This window comes from Rhineura floridana, chromosome 10 (genome assembly GCF_030035675.1).
Source record: "Rhineura floridana isolate rRhiFlo1 chromosome 10, rRhiFlo1.hap2, whole genome shotgun sequence".
NCBI classification, from domain to species: domain Eukaryota; kingdom Metazoa; phylum Chordata; class Lepidosauria; order Squamata; family Rhineuridae; genus Rhineura; species Rhineura floridana.
In genome coordinates this window covers 44,881,710-44,903,729 of record NC_084489.1, presented here as the reverse complement: position 1 = coordinate 44,903,729, position 22,020 = coordinate 44,881,710, and the positions used below count along the sequence as shown (strand labels likewise).

General features: G+C 42.0%; 1 protein-coding gene across 4 annotated transcripts in view; it reads left to right on the top strand.

The window, feature by feature from the left end:
* The window catches only part of BZW2 (basic leucine zipper and W2 domains 2), a 76,041-nt gene extending 56,206 nt beyond the window's left edge, over nt 1-19,835 (top strand). For 3 of the 4 annotated variants that reach the window (XM_061585837.1, XM_061585839.1, XM_061585840.1), the window contains exons 9-12: nt 2,045-2,191; nt 2,674-2,812; nt 15,641-15,763; nt 19,389-19,835. In XM_061585837.1, the coding sequence (XP_061441821.1) occupies nt 2,045-2,191; nt 2,674-2,812; nt 15,641-15,763; nt 19,389-19,426 (447 nt within the window). In that variant the 3' untranslated portion in view covers nt 19,427-19,835. Of the gene's footprint in view, nt 1-2,044; nt 2,192-2,673; nt 2,813-4,037; nt 4,137-15,640; nt 15,764-19,388 lie in introns of those variants that run through there. The other variant, XM_061585838.1, reaches the window with a different exon arrangement.
* Nucleotides 19,836-22,020: the final 2,185 nt, after the last annotated feature.

Below are 22,020 nucleotides of genomic sequence, written 5' to 3'. Positions count from 1 at the left end.
TATGCAAGCAAGATGTTTCAGTTTTTTAGGTTTCTTACAAACATTTCCCAACATAAAACCAATGTGAATATATATATAAATACTATTCTATAAGTGAATGCATCAAACAGTCGTTTCTTAGAACATACATTGAGTTTTCTAGCACTCCCAGTTGCATGAAATAAAAACTTGTGAATAGCCATGTCTTGCAAAGTTTCAGAAGCCCAAGTAGATATTGGCTGCTAGCGATTAAGGTACCCCTTAGCCCCAGGCAACTTAGCTGCTTTCCTTGCCTTGTGCCATCCCAAATTTACTTTATTTTTTTACCCCCACCCCAAAAAATGCAAAACAAGGAAAAGTAGCCATTCGTGCTAAGATATGAGATGCTACATTTGTTTATTTAAATTTTTATACTGCCCTTCACCACCACAGTCACAGGGTGGTGTACTGCAAATTAAAACAATATGGAACTCAATTATTAAAACTAAATGCACCTCAAGTACCTACATAACTGCTATAGTAACAGTGTTATGTGTAAACCGTATTCACCCGTCACACTGCTCCACTTCTAAAAGGCTATGACGAAATGGATGCATCATCCCCTGTCACCGAAATGAATGCACTGTTAAGGCAAGACGCCCCTGGCCTTATTGTGCTGGCCAAGCAGACACATGAGCATGATGTCAAAATTCAGCCTCTAGTTCTGCCCATTCTTGTCACAGCTTCGATTCCCTTTCACATGACACATCTCCTATATATTTTGGAACGTTGTTTATTTACTCTGCATTAGGACACCTCTTGAGATATAACCAAATTGTACATGATGGTTTCTGAGATCAAGGAGCAGGTGTTTGTCAATATTTGGATATAATTGGACCTCATTTTGAATAAGGATGATGGACCAAACCTTTCAAAATTGCACTGCTTGTAACCACTGATTTCAAAACTGTGCTGATTTTTTTGTTTCTTGGAATTCCCAAGCAACACTGGGTACGAGGCTGCTAGTACTTTATAAATTATCCTGGGGCGTGAATGGAAGTTTGGAGGGCAAGGTGGTCTAAGATATTTACAATACTATAGGTCAGCCTTCACTCACCCCGTGCCCTCCAGATGTTTTGGACTACAACTCCCATCAGCCCCTTTTAAAAAAGGAAAACATAAACAAACCCAACATCTGGAGTGCACCAGGTTGGCAAGGGCTGCTGTAGATTATGTGTGTGTTGAGCACATTCTGAATTCAGAATGCTACAAAGCCAATGCAGCCTTTGGAGGTAGCCTTTTAACTGATAGCTACTTGATTCTGTTGGAAAGCAAATTGCCACAAGTAATACCAGCTGATGCTGAGCCACTGCCAAAAGAGCCCCAGTGCTTACCGTGGCATGAGAGTAATGGTGATGTTTTATTATAGGTTGCATAGAAAACAGCCCAGCCACCCAGGGTCAGTCCTTGCCAAGTGGAACAGTTTGGGGAAGGACATAGCTCAGTGGAAGAGCATCTGCTTTGCATGCAGATGGTCCCAGGTTCAGTCCCAAGCATATCCAGGTAGGACTGGGCAAAGATTCCTGCCTGAAGCCCTGGAAAACTGTGGCCAGTCAGTGTTGACAGTACTGAGCTAGATGGACCATTGGTCTGATTTGGTATAAGGCAGCTTCCTTTGTTCCTAAAAGAAATGTAGTTTATTTTTTTTTTAAATGTGATGGCCACCCTCTGGTGCCTGCTAAAAGAATGATTTTTACTCTCCATATGGTATTTTGATAGTGTTCTAGTAGAAATGTTCACTTGCAGCATGATGTGAAGTGAAATAAACCCTTTTTATTGATATTCTTGAATGATTTCCCCTAGTCTGAATATCCTCTCTGAACATTGGCATTCACGACAAATCAACAATTTAATATGGCATGTTTTCTTTTATATTCCTCCCAGCTCTCCATTTCCCCTGTATGCTACTAACAACTGGAGAACCATAGTGCAAAAATATAACTGTCAGGAGGAAATTTGCAGCAGACAGGAGGTGTTACTTAAGATAATGGTTTTAAGTTAATTTTTTGTATGTCTCCCACTGCAGATGGTGCTTTATGTAAAAGAAGAAATGAAAAGAAACGATCTGCCAGAGCCAGCTGTGATTGGACTCCTGTGGACCTGTATAATGAATGCTGTCGAATGGAACAAGAAAGAAGAACTGGTTGCAGAGCAAGCCCTTAAACATCTGAAGGTGGGCAAGCGGCAACTGCTTGTACAGTAAGAACAGAGGATTCCTGTTGTGTGCAGCTGTTCTAGCACATGTGTATATCTTGCTGTCAAAGGCAAGAGACGTGCATCCAAGAAAAAGCACATTCTGCATGGGCAAAGAACGCCAGCATTATGTTCCATTCTTTCAAAGTATGCAGGGCTATTCAAACCTTCCAACAATGCAAGAGCATCAAGTGCTCCCAGATCCATTTACTTGAGGCTCTTTAAGGGTGATTTGAGGATGATACAAAGCAGTTCATTGTAAATCACTTTACTGTACAGTTGCAGGCCTGAGTCTTTCAATCCCTCTAGAGTGAATATCCCTCCAATGTGTTTTGCAAATGTGACAGACAACAATACTTTGTATATCCACAGAGTGTCCTGCGGCAGTGAAACATTCAGATAATGGTCTCTTTGGTGATCGCCTGTGAATAACTAACTTAATTGCTCCTCTGCTTATTTTAGCAATATGCACCTTTACTGGCTGTATTCAGCACCCAGGGCCAGTCAGAGCTGATCCTTCTCCAGAAGGTTCAGGAATACTGTTATGACAACATCCACTTTATGAAAGCTTTTCAGAAGATCGTGGTGCTCTTTTATAAAGGTATCTGTCCAAATCTAGTTTGTTGCTGTGTTTTTTGTTTAAAATATTATTTTCATTTTTTTTTAATTTACATTTAAAAAAAAAAAACAGCAGAAGTCAAACTTCAGTTATGAGGATGCCAGTATTTTGTCTAATAGGTTTAGCATGGTGTGCACCACATGATGTGGCCTGTCTATCTTGCTGTTTCTGTTCTATAAAGACTGAATGTGCCAGGATGACACTCTGTGCCTTCACCCAGGATGGACAAGATGCAACCATGAATTGGTGTAGCTCCAGTGTCTTTGTGCTTTAAAATTTTCTTCAGATTTAAGAAGGGCCCAGTTACACTGCTTCAGTTTATAGTGCCATAAAATGTTGGTGGGCAGAAATCTTGTGTTTATCCCTGGGACTTGTCCACTGGAATTGTTATATAGGAAGCTGTCTTATGCTAAGTTGGATCATTGATCCACCTAGTTTAGTGTTGTTTATACTGACTGGCAAGTGCAACAGCTTTGCAGGATTTCAGATGGGGGTCTCTCCCAGCCCCACCTGGAGATACCAGGGATCAAGCCTGGGACCTTCTGTATGCAAAACAGATTATTTTCCCCTGAATGATGACCCTTCCCTGTGTAAAAGGAGCCTTTTGTTTCTTGCCCATCCCCTTTTAAATTTTGTAAACTCCCACTTCCCAGTAAAAGTGGTTTGTGCGCCCCAATTAGCTCCCTGCTGCAGGGGTGAGACTGTCCTGGGACCATCAAGGGGCAAGCTTTTCCACCTGCTTTGCCCCCCAACCCTGCTCTTAGAGACATTTTTCTGCCCTTTACCAGGAAGATGAATGCTTTTGGTTTGCTGCTCCTGTTTTTTTAGAGATGTTAGGATTTTGTTAGTTTGATTTTTTTTTTTTTGTAAATTGTATTGTTTTTATTTGTATTTGTGTGTAAGCCACTTGGGGACCTATTTGGCCGAAAGGCAGCCTAGAAATAAAATATAACGTAACATAACATTTTGCACTTCTTCTCTAGCTTTCTTTCCCTTTATTGCTCAGTTGCTCTGTTCTGAAATGCAACTGTTGCAAGAGGGTTTGTTTTTTAAAAAAGGTCTGTCTAAGAAACCCTCAAAACTGCTGTTTTCTTGCAGGTGCATTCTGCAACATGTCATTGATGCAATAATAATGCATTAGTTGGATTTATACTGGACCATCCACACATCTTTCCATTTTATTAACTGTTATGCGATGTTTCCTCAGTGTTATTGCATTATTTTCCATCTGGAGAGGCACTCTTGCACTGGGACTGCCTTCAAGTCAATCCCGATTTATGGCTAACCTATGAATAGAGTTTTCATGGTAAGTGGTATTCAGAGAGGGTTTACCATTGCCTCCCTCTGAGGCTAGTCCTCCCCAGCTGGCTAGGGCCTGCTCAGATTGCCACAGCTGCACAAGCCAGCCCCTTCCTGGTCTGCAACTACCAGCTGGGGGGCAACTGGGCTCCTTGGGACTATGCAGCTTGCCCACGGCTGCACAGGTGGCAGGGCACGTAACCCCTGAGCCACTATAGCTCAACAAAAGTGGGACAAAAAACAACCCTGAAACATCTGTGGTATAAAAAATTACAGGATTTCAGCAGAAAGTTACAGGACATGGACTGATTAGAAATTAAGCAGTATGTCCTCAAAACCTTTGCAGACATAAATGGTATTAAATCAGGATTGCATCTAACTGATGCCATAATGAGCATAAATAATCATGCATGCACCATAAAAAGGACATCTGGAGGCTTCCTATGATCATTGGGGGAGCAGGTGGAGATTGGATTCTCATTCAGAATAGGATCATGGTAGGCAACGCAAGAGAAATGGCAAATATGTTTTTGTTTCAGGCAAACTTTATATTGTGTAGTGCAAACATGCTGTAATACTGTTCAGAGTTGCTAGACATGAATAACAGGGAGTGTATCTCACAAGAGAAATTTACTAGAATCAGTAGGGGAAGGAGTAAAATGATTCCCTGTGGAGACAATTGTATAAAGTTGATGGGGGGGGGAAAGTCAGGAGTAGGCTAAGAAGCAGGGGTGTGGAAGTGGGGGCTTGGCATTGCTGGGCTCTCTTCATGTCTTGTGCACTGCTAGTGTGCAAAGACTCTTTGTCCCATTGGTGAAGCTACAGCAAGTCCTTTCTTGAGACCTTGGCTTTACAACAGTGGGGTCCTAGAATGCTTTCCATAACTGCAAATCGTATGTGTGGCATGCGTTATTACTCATTTGTGCAACTTGGTCGCTTAGTCAGTGGCTAACACCAGCTATATGCAACCTCCAGGTTCAGAGGCAATGAAAATGGAAATGGACTGCCTTCAAGTCGATCCCGACTTATGGCGACCCTATGAATAAAGTTTTCATGGTAAACGGTATTCAGAGGTGGTTTTACCATTGTCTTTCTCTGAGGCTGAGAGGCAGTGACTGGCCCAAGGTCACCCAGTGAGCTTTGTGGCTGTGTGGGGATTTGAAGCCTGGTCTCCCAGGTCGTAGTACAGCACCTTAACAACTAAACCACACTGGCTGTAGTATGTCTCTAAATACCAGGTGCTGAGGAGTGACAGGAGGCAAGTTCTGTTGGCCTCATGTCCCAGTTGCGGGCTTCCCATAGGCATTTAGTTGGTCATTATGGAAAAGGGAATGTTGGGCTTGGCTTGCCTTTTGTCTGATTCAGCAGGACTGCTCTTGTGCTCCAAGATACAGTGCCTTGCAAATGTTATCACACCCCTGACCAATGCTCTCATATTACTGAATTACAGTACATTGCAATTTAGTTCTGTATGATATTTCATTTTGGAACACTGAAACTCATATGTTTATGTTGGGAAATGTTTGTAAGAAACATAAAAAACAAAACCAATGTCACCTTACAATAATTGATTTTGAGTTTCAGTGTTTCAAAATAAAATATCATACAGAATGAAATTACAATGTACAATTTGTAATCCAATAATATGAGAGCATTGGTCTGGGGTCTGAATACTTTTGCAAGGCCCTGTAGTTCATAGCACTGATAGTCCAGAACCTGACCTTGTTTCGTAGGATGGTCTTTGCTCCATTTGTATGACAGGCTTCTATGCGCCCCCTCCTGGAGATCAAGGGAGGCATTCCATGAGGTGCTTTCAGAGCTGCTAAAGGCTCCAGAAGAGGTGGCGGGGGGGGTAGGGGATTGCAGGCAATAGTTTGGGTCTGTTGACTCTTCAGTGGTGGCTTAACATCTCTTGAATCAAACTTCCGCTGAAAGAGCTTGAAAGTTACATGAATCCTACACATACTTAACAGAGATTTCAGCTAATAACACATCTCTTATCTCTTGGTTTGAAAAAATACAAGAAGGCACTTTCAGTTCTTTGGATCAGCTTTTCCTTTTATATAAGGAATTGTTGTCATAGAGACTAGCAGTCCTTCTTTTGCTAGGTGTTAATAGTATGGTATGGCATTGTTGCTATAAATAGTTGAAGGAGGGAGAAATGGCTTTATAGGGAATGTTTGGTAATTCTCTTTATTTGTATCAATTGTAGTGCCGTAATGACAGTAGTAGAACAAGGGGATATCATTTGGGTCTGTTGGCTGGCAGTCAGTGAGCCTTATTCTCACCCACAGGTGTAGCTTTAAAACCCATACTCAAGCCCTTAAAGAAATGGAAGGGAAATAAAGACTCGAGCTAGGACAGACACTGGGCTGTTTTGAAATCAATGATCTCCGTTTGCAAAACCATGGTTTAGCAAGCTGGGAACGAGGGTCAGGCACCTGCATACTTTTTTCGTCACTCTGCTCTCCTCCTGCCATCCCTTTTGGTTCTTCAATCCAGTCTGTTTAAACCCAGGTACCCCGTTACATCCAAAATGGGGAACTCTGATTTATTATACTAACCACAGAGTCCTAAACAAGGAACAAACTGTTCTTTAAAATCCTGGTTTGTAAGCTGGCATTAAACCTGAGTTTCCCATTTTGGATGTGGTAGGGCACTCTGGTTTAAATAGACTAGGACTGAGGTGCTGATGGAGGGACAAAGGGGTGCACATGGACCCATTTAGCAAGTTGCTGCATTCAAGCCAACAGGCCAAGTGCACAGTTTTTTAAATTCTTTGGTAGAATGAAAGTAGTATTATTTTGAGCTGAGTATTCCCAGATGACATTTTCAGTGTCAAAATTATCTTGAGTCAAGTAGAATAGGTTTTGATTTTTAAATTGAATCTGACTCCTGATGGTTAAGCTCTCTCACCTCACTAATGGCAAGCTGTAACCAAGAACAGGTTTGGAGAGAGCTTAACCACGAGCCCAATTTCGGACACCACACTAAGTTAAACCATGGCTTAGCTTAGTACATTAATACTTCAGTTAACAAAGTAAATGCATTCCTGGGCATTACTTCTTTAGCAGAAACTTTGGTACCAGAGGTAGGAATAACATGGAAAGAATAGGGATAGGTTTCTACACCTGCTCATAGATGTTGGGGACAGCCAACAGGGCCTTTAAAGGGTGCCTACTTGGCATCCCTCTCTCTCCTTCCTCCTTCTTTTCCTCTGAATCATATCGGATCCTTCCCTCCACAGCCCCAGGAGAAAGCAAAGCCAAGGCACACACTTTTCCGTTTCACCCTAGCAAAGCAAAGGCACAGGCTTATCAGTTTATTGATAGCAAAGTAGACACATGCTGGTCAGTTTCACCTTAAAGCAAAAACAGGGGCTTGAAAGTTTATCCATAACAAAGTAAAGCTGGTCAGTTTCACCTTAAAAAAAAGCTTTCCTTAAAAGGAACTTTGCTTCTGGAGGATTTCTTAACTGAGATATTGCTGTACTGCTGTAAAAAGGACAAGGGAGGAGCAAAGTGGCTGCGAGCTCCTTTCCTGAAAGCCACATGCTTATGAGTTCATGCTCAGCCAAGATTTGCCTTAATGTGGCATGACATGCAGACCAGACCACTTTTAAGTGGTCCAGAAACTGGGTCTTCTCCACTTTGCCTGCTTGGAGGTAGGTTCTCTGAAGAGGTTGAGCTAGAAAGGTTCCACTCACAATCTTTCAATATTTAATGTCTTTTCATGTATTCCAATGGATCCATTAGAGGCATCCAGACCTGAATCTGTATTTTTGTTTGTTGCAAAGGCTGCTTTTTAAAAGCCACAAGTCTTTTCAGTCCTCCCTATTCCACCCCACCCCTTTCTTGCATTTGTTGCATGTCTAAGTATGAAAGAACCTTTAAAAATGTGAAGTATATCAGTTTAATAACCAAACTGAAATAGCGGGGGGGGCGTTGTTTGTTTGACTTCAGTGCACAGTAAGGTCAGACCTTGAGTCATTTGATGACATTATTTTTTTATTTAAAAATAATGATGTACAAGCTTTCAGCAACTGGGTGCCCTTGTGATGCTCCTGTATTTATAATACTGTAAATATGGTAAGTGTGGGTTTATTAGAGTATATATAGTAAGTAGACTGAATGAGAGGGGGGAGTATATGGGCTGGAAGGCTGGAGAATGTTGTATTATGATTGGCTGAGCGTTTGAGTGTCTGAAGGTATAAATGAGAGGATGAGAGAGCTGTTGAGAGTTCTGTTGGTGGAGTTCTGAGGGAGGTTGGAGTTGGTTTTGTGGGTTGAATTGGATTAGGCTGGTAGTGAGGCAGGTTATTGACGACTAGAAACATAAAGAGAAACACATCTGATGAAACCATACGCTTGTTAACTATACCTTTAAGTAATCTTGTTATTCCTGTGTATATAAATAAATATTTCTTGGTTTACCTAATGCCTGATCCTTGGCTGGGTTTACACAGACCAGTAGGGTGGGCAGGGCTTATACCAAGGTTGGGAAACAGTATCAACGGTGGCAGCGGTGAAGAGATAGTGTAACATCATCAGGTATCCAGAGCAACCCAGGGCTGTATTCTTTATAGGCACAAAGTTACAGGGGGGCTGTGGCCTGCAAGTGCACCCAGACACAAAGTATCAATAGGCCAGGAGGAGACTAAGGCACAGTCTCAAGGCAATATTGTTTTACAGGGAGTGTCTGTTGGTGCTGCCTAGCAGTGGGATCTTGAGAGATCTTTGCTAGAGCCAGTGAGAACCATTTAAAGACCAGGACCCTGAGGCGGGACCATGACAAGGCGGTGACCACAGGCGGGATCCTAGCAGGTGGTGCCTGAGGTGGGATCCTGACAGGAAGGGTCCTGACAGCCCTCTAGATGTTTTAGTCTACAACTCCCATCAGGCCTAGCCAGCACTGGCTGGGGCTGATGGGAGTTGTAGTCCAAAACATCTAGAAGGCATCAAGTTGGCAAAGGCTGATGTACATCAACAGTACCAAATCTCAAGCTGTAATGCCACTCATGTGAAACAATAACTATCTGAAATACATTCTTGCATTGCCCTGCATTCTCAGTCACTATGCGTTTGATTTCATTTTTTTAAAAGCTGGATAAATCTTACCAACTAGCCTAGCTCTTGTCCACCAGATATATTGATGTGAACTACCGTTAAAGTCATTTTTTAAAAATCTGTTGTATCCCAGCTTTGTAAATAAGAAATTCTACTGCCTTGCACAGGTTCCCTACCTGCGCCCATGTGCTTGTCTTTTATCTGCATGCCTATAACAGTTCCTCAGGGCTTCAGAGAGTGGGTGGCTGGAATTGGTTATAGACCCCAGGAGTATCTCCATGCATTGCTTCATGTGCTTTGCTGAGACTGACATTACTTGGGGCTGCAATGAGAGAGCTACACTTCCCACAACAGTTCAGCTAAAATTGCAGCAGCATTTAAAATGTCATCTTAATCATCTTTAATCATAAATAGCTAACCATAAATCCCCCCTCAGTGTTCCTTGTACTTCAGAAAGCAACCTAGGGGTATGATTAACTGTACCCTGTCCTGCATGATTGCTTGATTGAGCATCTCTCTGACAAGAGAATATTATCTTTTTTGGAACTACCGAAGGCATGAATAAATTGCAAATGGTCTTTCTCAAAACTGAAGGGAAATTCAGTTGACCTTTTAATTCATACTGGTGACTTGTTTCATTTATTTTTTTCTTTGCTTGTTTGAGGCCTCTTTGAGATCATTTCATTCTCTTCTGAGTCTTAAGCATGTTGTACTTAATAAAGACAGCTCTCCCCGCACTTCCTTGGGATCCAATATTTTTCTCCCTAGGAAAGCTCTAGCTAAATAGCTTCCAATCCCAGGTAGTGGCCAGACTAGGGATCCAAGTCAGTTTAAACATGTCCCTTCAAGATTGTTTTTTTAATTTTTTTTTGCAATCAATAGGACTTCATGTAGTACATCAGTTAAGTTCTAAGTGATCTGAACAGAACCTGTAACAGAATACTTGTCCTTTGTCTTGAAATTAATTATGATGTCCCTGTTGCAGTGGGCATGTGGGATTAGTTGAGCTGCTTCTCAGCCAAGCCAAGAAAATGTGTATAAAATGCTGCTTATTAAGTGAAGGTGAATCCATTCTCCAGCACATGTAACATTAAAGAGAGTCAGTCTCTACACCATGGACTAACTCACTAGATGTTGTTGAACTATAACTCCCATCATCTCTGAACACTGGTCACGCTGGTTGGGGCTTATGGGAGTTGGAGTCCAATGACATCTGCAGGGCCAGTTGGCTCCCCATCTCAATATGTAGCTAATAGTATAAAATTATATCAAGGTATGAAGACCCTTTTCTGGTTCACTCTCTTCTGCTCAAAACTATTACCATTGCTAAAACTGTTATTGATGCCAGTTTAAAACTTGCCGTGAATGTAATTTTAGCACAATATAAAACAAACGTGATAACCTATCACAATTTAAAATTAGTCTAGCAAAGCTCATAAAAGCAATAAACTATTGTTTGATCAGATTACTTTGTTTTGGCACTGATGTTATTAGGGATGCGGAACCTGTGGCTCTCCAGAAGCTGTTGGATTCTGACTCCTATCAGCCTCAGCCACCATGGCCAATGGTAAGGGAGGATGGGAGTTGGCGTCCAGCAACATCTGGAGGGCTACAGGCTTCCCATTCCCAACTTAGGACTATTTCAGTTATATGGAAGCCATTAACGGTTGGAAAATCCCACATGGACATTATAACTGTTACTGTTAAATTAATATGCTGCCCTTCTTCCCGAAGGAGCCCAGGATGATCATATACAGTGTTGTATCATATAGAATGATTCTGCATGTTTGTAATTGGATTTCCTGTGCAAGCAAATACATGAATGATGGGCCTTTGCTTCTTAGTGTTATGAGCACAATAAATTACATGTGACGTTCATGCAAATCTTCATGTGGAAGTTGCTTCTGTGCAGGAATTTTGGTGTAGCGTACAAAAGCAGCCTGGAACCCATAGAATTCTCTGCCACAGCCAGTTCAGATGTGAATAGCTTTCTAAAATTATAGTTGGGATTGATTGAAAATAGATCCTTGCTTCTTAGTGCATGAAAAGGGCAACCTAAATGATGAAGGGACTGGAGCAACTCCCCTATGAGGAAAGGGGGTTCCTGTGGATTTTTAATCATTGTTACGTGCCTTCAAGTCGACTACAACTTATGGCGACCCTATGAATCAGTGACCTCCAAGAGCATCTGTCATGAACCACCCTGTTCAGATCTTGTAAGTTCAGGTCTGTGGCTTCCTTTATGGAATCAATCCATCTCTTGTTTGGCCTTCTTCTTTTTATACTCCCTTCTGTTTTTCCCAGCATTATTGTCTTTTCTAGTGAATCATGTCTTCTCATGATGTGTCCAAAGTATGATAACCTCAGTGTCATCATTTTAGCTTCTAGTGATAGTTCTGGTTTAATTTGTTCTAACACCCAAGTATTTGTCTTTTTCGCAGTCCATGGTATGCACAAAAATCTCCTCCAGCACCACATTTCAAATGAGCTGATTTTTCTTTTTTCACTGTCCAACTTTCACATCCATACATTGAGATCGGGAATACCATGGTCTGAATGATCCCAACTTTGGTGTTCAGTGATACATCTTTGCATTTGAGGACCTTTTCTAGTTCTCTCATAGCTGCCCTCCCCAGTCCTAGCCTTCTTCTGAATTCTTGACTATTGTCTCCATTTTGGTTATTGACTGTGCCGAGGTATTGATAATCCTTGACAAGTTCAGTGTCCTCATTGTCAACTTTAAAGTTACATAAATCTTCTGTTGTCATTACTTTAGTCTTTTTGACATTCATCTGTAGTCCTGCCTTTGTGCTTTCCTCTTTAACTTTCATCAGCATTCATTTCAAATCATTACTGGTTTCTGCTAGTAGTATGATTTTGTCTGCATATCTTAAATTATTGATATTTCCCCCTCCAATTTTCACACCTCCTTCATCTTGGTCTAATCCCACTTTCCGTATGATATGTTCTGCGTATAGATTAAACAAATAGAGTGATAAAATACACCCCTTTCTCACACCTTTTCCGATGGGGAACCAATCGGTTTCTTCATATTCTGTCCTTACAGTAGCCTCTTGTCCAGAGTATAAGTTATGCATCAAGACAATTAGATGCTGTGGCACCCCCATTTCTTTTAAAGCATTCCATACTTTTTCATGATCTACACAGTCAAAGGCTTTGCTGTAAGCTATAAAGCACAGGGTGATTTTCTTCTGAAATTCCTTGGTCCGTTGCATTATCCAACGTATGTTTGTGATATGATCTCTGGTGCCTCTTCCCTTTCTAAATCCAGGTTGGACATCTGGTATTTCTTGCTCCATATATGGCAAGAGCCTTTGTTGTAGAATCTTGAGCATTACTTTACTTCCATGGGATATTAAGGCAATAGTTCAATAATTACTGCATTCCCTGGGATCCTGTTTCTTCGGAATTGGGATATATATTGAACGCTTCCAGTCTGTGGGCCATTGTTTAGTTTTCCATATTTCTTGACAAATTTTTGATTCGGTCTCAGTAGCTTGTAGCAACTCTATTGGTATGCCATCTGTTCCTGGTGATTTGTTTCTTACAAGTATTTTAAGAGCAGCTTTCATCTCACTTTCTAAAATTTCTGGTTCTTCATCATGAATGAGTCTGTCATCCTGTCATCTCTTTTATAGAGTTCTTCAGTGTATTGCTTCCATCTTCCTTTTATTTCATCTTGGGCAGTCAGTGTGTTCCCCTGTTGATTATTCAACATCCCTACACATGGTTTAAATTTCCCTTTCATTTCTCTAATCTTTTGGAATAGGGATCTTGTTCTTCCCTTTTTGTTGTCTTTTATTTCTATACAATAACTATTGTAATAGTTCTCTTTGTCCCTACATATCAGTCGCTGTATTGTTGCATTTAGGGTTCTGACTGTGTTTCTATCTCCTCTTGCTTTTGCTTTCCTTCTCTCTTTAACCATTTTAAGAGTTTCTTCAGTCATCCATTGAGGTCTTTCTCTCTTTTTAACTAGAGGTATTGTCCTTTTGCATTCTTCCCTGATAATGTCTCTGACTTCAGTCCATAGTTCTTCTGGTTCTCTGTCAACTAAGTTTAAAGCCTCAAATCTGTTCCTTATTTGATCTTTATATTCTTCTAGGATGTTATTTAAATTGTATTTTGGCATTATGGTTGCTTTGTTCTTCTTCTTTAGCTTTACTCTGATTTTCTATACGACCAGTTCATTATCTCTACCACAGTCTGCTCCTGGTCTTGTTTTTGCAGAAAGTATGGAACTTCTCCCTCTTCTGTTTCCAATTATATAATCAGTTTGATTCCTATACTGACCATCTGGTGATGTCCACATGTACAGTTGTCTTTTCATTTGCTCAAAAAATGTGTTTGCAAGAAACAAATTATTGGCTTCACAGAATTCAATAAGTCTTTCTCCTGCTTCATTTCTGTCTCCTAAGCCCCATTTCCCCACAATTCCTAGTTCTTCTCTGTTCCCTACTTTGGCATTCCAGTCCCCCATGATTATCATCGCATCTTGTTTTGGTGTGTGATCAATTTCCTCCTGTACTTCTGTGTAAAATATCTCCAATTCTTCTTCTGCGTTTGCTGTTGAAGCGTAGACTTGGATGATGGTTATGTTAATAGGTTTCCCTTTTAATCTCATTGATATTACTCGCTCAGACCTTGCATTGTAGCTCCTAATTGCTTTTGCTACATCACTTCTCATGATCAAAGCAACCCCATTTCTTCTTGATTTCTCATTTCCTGCATAAAATATTTTGTAGTTGCCTGATTGAAAATGTCCAATTCCCATCCATTTTAATTCACTCATGCCAAGTATTGTAATGTTGATACGTTCCATTTCTTGCTTGATAATTTCTAACTTTCCCTGGTTCATGCTTCTCACATTCAAGTTCCTATTGTGTGCGTAGTACAACTCCGGACTCTTCTTTTGCATCTGTGCGCATCAGCCTCCGGGCTTCCTTTCGGTTTTGACCCAGCTGCATCATTAGTGACAGCGCTACTCGTACTTGTCCTTTGTTCTTCCCCAGTAGCTTGGTGAGTGCCTTCTGACCTGGGGGTCTCATCTTCCAGCACTATCTCATGTTGCATTTTGGATACTCTGTTCGTAGGGTTTTTGTGGTAAGAGGTATTCAGAGGTGGTTTACTATAGCCTTCCTCTGAGTTTGGATGCATCTTAGTCTGGGTTTTTAATGGGGGGAGGGAAAGGACAAGTAAGGAGAGGTATGATCGATATGTGTAAAATTATGCATGGTCTGGGGAAAATGGATAGCGAGAAGGTTTTCTCCCTCTCCCAATACTCCCACTACAGGGTCATGCAATGAAGCGGTATAGGGAAGGGCTGCAGCTCAGTGGTAGAGGAGCAGCTTTGCATGCAGAAGGTCCCAGGTTCAGTCCCTGGCATCTCCAGGTAGGGCTGGGGAAGGCTCCCTGTCTGAAATCCTGGAGAGCCACTGCCAGTCAGTGTAGACGATACTAGATGGACTAATGGTCTGACTCAGCATGAAGCAGTTTATTATGCTCCTCATGTTGTCTGTCATTCAGGACAGACAAAAGGAAGTGTATCATTAAATTCTGGGATTACTCTCACAAGATGCAATGATGGCCACCAACAGGACAACTTAAAAAGGGGATTAGACCAATTCATAGAGGGTAAGGCTATCAGTGGTCACTGGGCAGAAGAATGTTTTTATCTGCAACTGTTTTTTAGAATGTTTCTACCTGCAATTTTAGAATGCTTTTTTTGTTGTTAAATTGTTTTGTTTGCCACCTTGGGCTCCTTCAAGTGGGAAGGATAGGATATAAATTTAAGAAATAAAATAGATATTAAATAGTCCTGATATTACCTCCCATATTGGAGGCACCCCGCCTCTGAATCCCAGTTGCTGGGGATATAAGCAGGAGAGTGCGAGTTTGCTCATGTCCTGCTTATGGGTTTCCCATAGGTTAGCTACTCAGAGGACAGAAATGCTAGATAGATTCTCGGTCTGATCCAGCAGAGTTCTTCCTATGTTCTTTTGGTGCCTATTAGCCATGGTAACCCCAAACAAAGAATCGGTCATCTTTGCCCTTGTCAGAGGCTGGATAGCAAGACCTGATGGCCAACTGAGTTTACTCTTCATGGTTGTCCTTATGACTGGCATGTTCCAGATTATATTTTTGCCTGAAACAGAGGAAGCAATTTTATGTACCATGAAATTATATTAACCATTTAATTTCTGAACACTAGCCAATCAGTTATGTCTCCCTATATCTTAGCTTTCAGCTGAAGCCTCATATCAGGCTTTGCTGACAGTGAGTGAAGTGGTGTTGTCACTTTAAAACTTCTTTTAAAAAACAAAACTAGCAGCCATTTTGCAGGAGCTAGTAACCCTTTGGGGGGGGGGAGGTTAATTCTCTGTCCAGAAACACATCGTAACTCTTTTCCTCTTTTGAATTGCAGCCGATGTCCTAAGTGAAGAAGCCATCCTGAAGTGGTACAAAGAGGCACATCTTGCAAAAGGCAAAAGTGTCTTCCTCGATCAGATGAAGAAGTTTGTTGAGTGGCTACAGAATGCTGAAGAGGGTAAAGTTTTGTTTGTTCTTTGCAAATCTGTCCTTGGCCATTCCAGAACATCAAGGATTTTTCTCATGGCCCCACATAGCTTGGTTTCCATCATCCATGTCCCAAGAGGGGACCAAGACTTACAGCAGGAATGGGGAACTGATTTTAGCCCGAGGGCTACATTCCCTTATGGATAACCTTCCAGGGGTCACATGCCAGTGGTGGATGGAGCAATAGATGTGACTCTTCTTTGTACTGTAGGTTCCATTCCAGCCACATGTCAGAGGTTTTCTACACATGCAACTCTCTATCCAGGCAAGCACATTCCGACCAGGCAGAACTGGAGAGGTTGTGGAGCAAGGCCAGGAAGGGTGTGGCCTGGGGAGGAATTGTGGCTTTGGGAAGAGTCCCAAGGGCCAGATTAGAGAGGCTTGGAGATTTGCATTAGGCCCCCCAGGCCTGAGGTTCCCCACCCTTGAGTTTCATTGGTTAGCTCCAGATGGTGAGCAATGCGCATGTCTAGACCTTTTTACACGGTAGCGTGAAACCAAATCCCACCCCCATCATGCATGTGCGCACACACTCACACTCTTTGCATTGGTTAAATGGCTTGGATTTGTTTGTTTGTTTTGGTAAATTGGGGTTTTTCGCTTGTCTTCATGCTAGTCAAGAAGGAATTCTGAATGAACAATAATCTAAAATTTGAGCAGTAGTTTGCAAGAGCCTATGAAAATACCTTAGAAGTGGAACATGTCAAACAAGATGATGACCAAATCTGTTCACTACAGCACGTCAGTAAAACAAGCTGATATATAAAACAGGATACAAATCTTTGATGCTAAGACATTTATAGGGCTTTCATGCCTCAGTTATGTATTTATTTTATTGGGGCTGCTCCAAAGCCTAGTACCTTATTTATTAGAAATCATTTCAGCTACCATGCTAAGCATATTTCTCAGAGATAAGTATGGGAATGCTGGCTTATTTGATTCCTGAACCCAAGCTTATGGGGCTCCCAACAGCAGCAAAGCTCTGCAACAGCATTGGAAGCATGTGCTGTTCCATTCATATAATGCTGGAGACAACTCCTGTATGTAACATGTACTCAGTAATGTCCTCAGAAACTGATTGTGATATTGTTGTGAACAGAACAGTCCCTGCTTGTGTTGGACTCCACGGCTGAGATCCAAGGAACAGCATGACAGCAAATGCGTGCCAAAGGGTGGCTCTTGTCTTACTCAGCAGCTCTTCATATATCATGCCAAACCACTTGTGAAATTGATATGGCATAATTGCCAGTTTAAAGTGGGGGTAGGAATCCTACTGGGCATGCTCAAGCCCTTAAGCACATCTAATGTAGACCCCATCCCGTGCATGCACATTTCTGTACATGCACCAGAGATACTGAATTGAAAGCCAGCTTTGAATTCAAACCTATGAGCAAAATCCCACCTATTTTGCAATGTGAGTTCTGTTCTGTTCAGAGAAAAAAAAGAGTAGACAAAATTGTCAAATGAAAGAAGGGAATTTTAAAGGCCATAACTCAACTTTAGGTGATGCCAAGAGTTAGTAAAGTAATAGAGATTCTTTTGTGTGTGTTCTGGGAGTTGGTTTCTTCCCAACCTTCCATCTGATGGCCTCCCATGGAGAATTGTTTTTGCTTCTGCTGAAACTCTTTAAGCAGCTCCCCTTGAAGACTAATTCCATATTCGCTGCACATGTGATTGGCAGGTTATAATTATTAGGACTCACATACTTCCCCTGAAAAACCCAAGCATATTATTTGCTTTGAATCTGTTTCTGTCAACAATCAAAGGTTACCGATTCCCTCCCTCGCTCCCTTATTTATGGCTGCTAAAAAAACGTAAAATTTTCAAAAAGTGATAGGTTTACTTTGAAGGATCGGTGTGGGAGTGACAAATTTTGTCAAGACTCTGTAATATTCAGCTAGAAATGTTATTAGAAAGCACTCTGTCCTGAAGTTTTTAAGAGCTCCAAGACATTATCTTTAGTTAAAGATAATATCTTAAGGCTTTTTCTGTTCTTTTTGTATCTAGGTGAGCAGCAGGCTCCTTTTTTCCTTTGCTCTGGGTGAATTTCTATCTTTAATCTGCCTATAGCAGTTTCAGTAAGTGTTACTGAAATCAGAAAAAAGAGGTCCTGCAAAATCAGAATGACTGTATCAAATATACGTGTGTGTGTGTGTGTGTGAGAGAGAGAGAGAGAGAGAGAGAGAGAGAGAGAGAGAGAGAGAGAGAGAGATTTCAGTTCAGCAGCAATATAGTTTAGGGGGAGGAGTCATTCTGCTGTTGCCATTGTTTATTTTCCTTCAAGTATCTGAAGATAGCATACATTATTCTCCCCCACCCCATTTTTATCCTTACCACAACCCTGTAAGGTAGGTTAGGCTGAGAGACAGTGACTGGCCCAAGATACCCCCTAGAACAGCGGTTGCCAACCTGGGGGCCGGGACCCCCAGGGGGGCCGCGAAGTAATCCAGAGGGGGCCGTGAACAGTAAATAAATGAATTATTTATTATTATTTTTTAAAGAAGTCTTCACTCCCTCGACACTGTATGCTTCCCACTGCCGCTGCAGGTGACACCTCCCCCTTGCTCCAAACAAGAGGGGAGGCCTTTTGCTGAAGCGCCAGAGCGTCTTTCAGGCGCACTAAGGGCAGGCATCTGCCTATAAAATACATGGCAGATGCCAAAGGAGGCTGAGGGTGGAGCTACCAGGAAGAAGAGGGGATTACTATCACTGATTCCCATCTCCTTGCACTGCCGCTACTGGCAACACCCTTACTTAGAATGAGAGGAGAGGGCTTTTAGTGAAGCAAAAAGAAGCAAGGCTGCGCAGAAAGGCTGCTTTCCCCCTTCCTTCCTGGCAGCCAGCCTGCCTCCCTGGGGGGAGGGGGTCATGAATTTTTTTCAGCTTATAAAGGGGGTCCCGTGCTCATAAAGGTTGGGAACCACTGCCCTAGAAGGCTCCTTAGCTGAGTGAGGATTTGAACCCTGGTCTTGAACAACTTGTTATTCAGTTGAGAATCAGAGATCCGTGCTGACCTGTTTCAAATCACCCAGAAATCTACCAGTAGCTTCTGACCTACCTTCTGCCCACTCCTGATATATTGTATAACCTTACTGTGAATCTTGGTTTTATCCTTTTAGGGCAGCTTGTCCCATCTGTTGTGCCAGGGAAGCAGCTGCCATTGGGGTTGCTGACCCAGCACTGGAGTCAAGCTTCTATGTGATGCTGAGGAACCTAATTGGGAGAGACTTGGCACGAGAGTGCAGAGACAACCTTTCGTTCTGAGTCCTAAGGGCTATGGGAGTGGTCTTGTCTTATTAGTGCAAGGATGGAGAACCTGTGACCCTCCAGATAATGCTGGACTACAACTCACATCATTCCTGACCATTGGCCTTGCTGGCTAGGGATGATGGGAGATGGAACCCAACAGCATCTGGAGAGCCAGGGTCTCCCATCTCTGCTGCAGTACAATAGAATGATTCATTAATTTAAAATAACATTTGATGCCAATCAAAGGAATAATCTCACATGTTACCAAAAGACCTGTTTTAATGGTTGGAGAAAAAGCTTCATCTTTCCTGCACTCTCTCTCTTTCTCCCTTTCTTTTACCTCTTAGAATCGGAATCTGAAGGCGAAGAAAATCAAGACGGCTGAACAAAGCACAAAACATAAAAGCTGCGGCTGGCTGCTTCTTGCGGAATTTTGTGCCATTCAAGCAGAAAGACTCTTACTTCAGTGTCATACCGAAAACTCTAGGCTAGGCTTTCCTTTTGTTTAGAAGAATAAAATATTGGAGCCCTGAGACATTAAATGCTGTATATGAGACTGTTCCTCTGACACGCTGTACGCTATTGTAGGCAGAGGTATTCAGCAAGAAAGCATATAGGAAAACTGAAATAATATACTTAAGGACTCCTTTTTATTAGCAGTCTTTTCAGGTACTATATGTGAACACTTTGGTGTTTGTCTATAGGGATGTTGTGTATGTGTAGCTCAATATTTGCTTGTGTATGTGATTTGACATCATCACATTTTGGGGGAATTAAATGGCTTTTTTATCTTATTATCATGTTTCCATGCATTTTTTTCAGAAGTGGCTTGTATGTGAATAAACCACTGCTGAAGTTCTGCAGGAGAATGTTAGAAGATCCAGTCTACACTTTACCTCAGCCTTTTCCAACCTTGTACCCTCTCAAGACTTTAGACTACAACTCCTATAAGTTATAGCCAGCATACCCACGCTGGCTGAGGTTGATGGGAGTTTTAGGCCAAAGCATCTGGAGGGGACCAAGTAGGCAAAGGCAGCTTTACCTAGTCAATGCAGCAAGCTTCTTGGTGTGACTTTCTCTGTCTGTCTGTCTGTCTCTCTTTCTCACTGTATGCTGATGGCAGAGTGAGTTTCCACAACTGTGCTGGACAGCTCCAAGAACATCTAGTGCTAGGATGAAAACTCCCTGGGTCATTGGGGAATTTCCATGTGAAAGACAACAGTTATGCAGTCCAGGAGGGATGAGGAACCTGTGGCTCTCCAGATGTTGCTGGACTGCGACTTTCATAATCTCTGACCATTGGCCATGTTCACTGGGAGTTGGGAGTCCTGCAGCAATCTGAAGGACCTCAGATTTCCCAACCTCCATTACAGCAAAGGGGGGGGGGACAACTTTCAACATCGATAGGTAACCAGCCCTAAGACTTCTATATTAGAGAGGACTCTGGGTTGTTATTTTCTTAAAAAAAGAATTAACAGCTTTGTGAAATATCGTCTTCACATACAAGTAGTACATTGCTATATTTTGTTATACTATATGTGGCTTGAAACCTGTTTCTGTTACTTTCAACCTGTTGGTTATATTAATCAATTAAATCAACCTTTAACCAACTAAAAAATCCTGACCCTGAGTAATTGGCAGATTATTTTTTTTAAAAAATACATTACTTGTACAAGCACTTGTAAAAACTGCAGGTGGTAGGCATCATCTCAAGAGGCATTTCCCTCCTCTCACATATGGGACGGGGATGCCACTTTCTAAGACGATGCTTGTCATCACACAAAATAGCATTGTCTAAAAACAAACGTGTTTTACCCATATGCCAAGTAGTACAAATGTAATTGATTAGTTATCAAGTTATGGTTAGTCTAGTAGAATGTCTAATTGATTATTATACAGGCATACCCTGCTTAACGCTTCACTTAACATCGCCTCGCTATAACGTACATGCTCCATATGCCTGTATTTCTCCAGAAACGCAGCGCAACAGCAGAGGCTTTAGTGCACAGGGGTGGAAATAGACGCGATTGCGCCACCGCAAATCAGCTGGGAGGCGCGATCGCAATCAGCTGGGAGGCGCGGCAGCGCAGCAGCAGAGGCTTTAGCACGGGGCTTTGAGGCTCCGCATGAAGGAGAGGTAAAAAAAGTTTTAAAAGGTAGTGCTTCACTTTAAGGACATTTTCGGTTTACGTACTCACTCTGGTCCCATTGAGTACGTTAATGCGAAGTATTACTGTAAATTGTTCACACACCTTGGCTCCCTATCTTATTTGTCCCTATGTCTAACCACCTTCCTCACTTATCCAACCTTCTTCTTATCAACTGCACCAGTCCTTTCTGTTTCTGGGCTTTATATAATGGTTCATCCCCACTTTGCTGATCCATTTTCTGCTTTCTATTTCACTGTTTTCCCACAAGTCCCTATCTCTTTCACCTGTCATTTCCACAGGAATGAGAAGCCTGTGGCCCTTAAGATGTTGCTGAACTCCAATTTCCATCAGCCCCAGCCAGCATGGCCAACAGTCAGATATAATGGGAGCTGGAATCCAGCAACAGTAATGGACACCGCACTTTCAGAAGGATGGAGATAAACTGAAACAGGTTCAGAGGAGAGCAATGAGGATGATCAGGGGACTGGAAACAAAGCCCTATGAGGAGAGACCGAAAGAACTGGGCATGTTTAGCCTTGAGAAAAGACTGAGGGGAGATATGATAGCACTAGATACTATCTACTGGATAGATACGATAGCACAAGTACTAGAAAGGTTGTCACATAGAGGAGGGCCAGAATCTCTTCTCGATCATCCCAGAGTGCAGGAGCCAGAAAAATGGGTTCAAGTTATGAAAAATGGAAATGTACATTTTGACTGAACATCAGGAAAAACTTCCTAACTGTTAGAGCAGTATGACAATGGAACCAATTACCTAGGTGGTGGGCTCTCCAACATAGGACGCATTCAAGAGGCAACTGGACAGCCA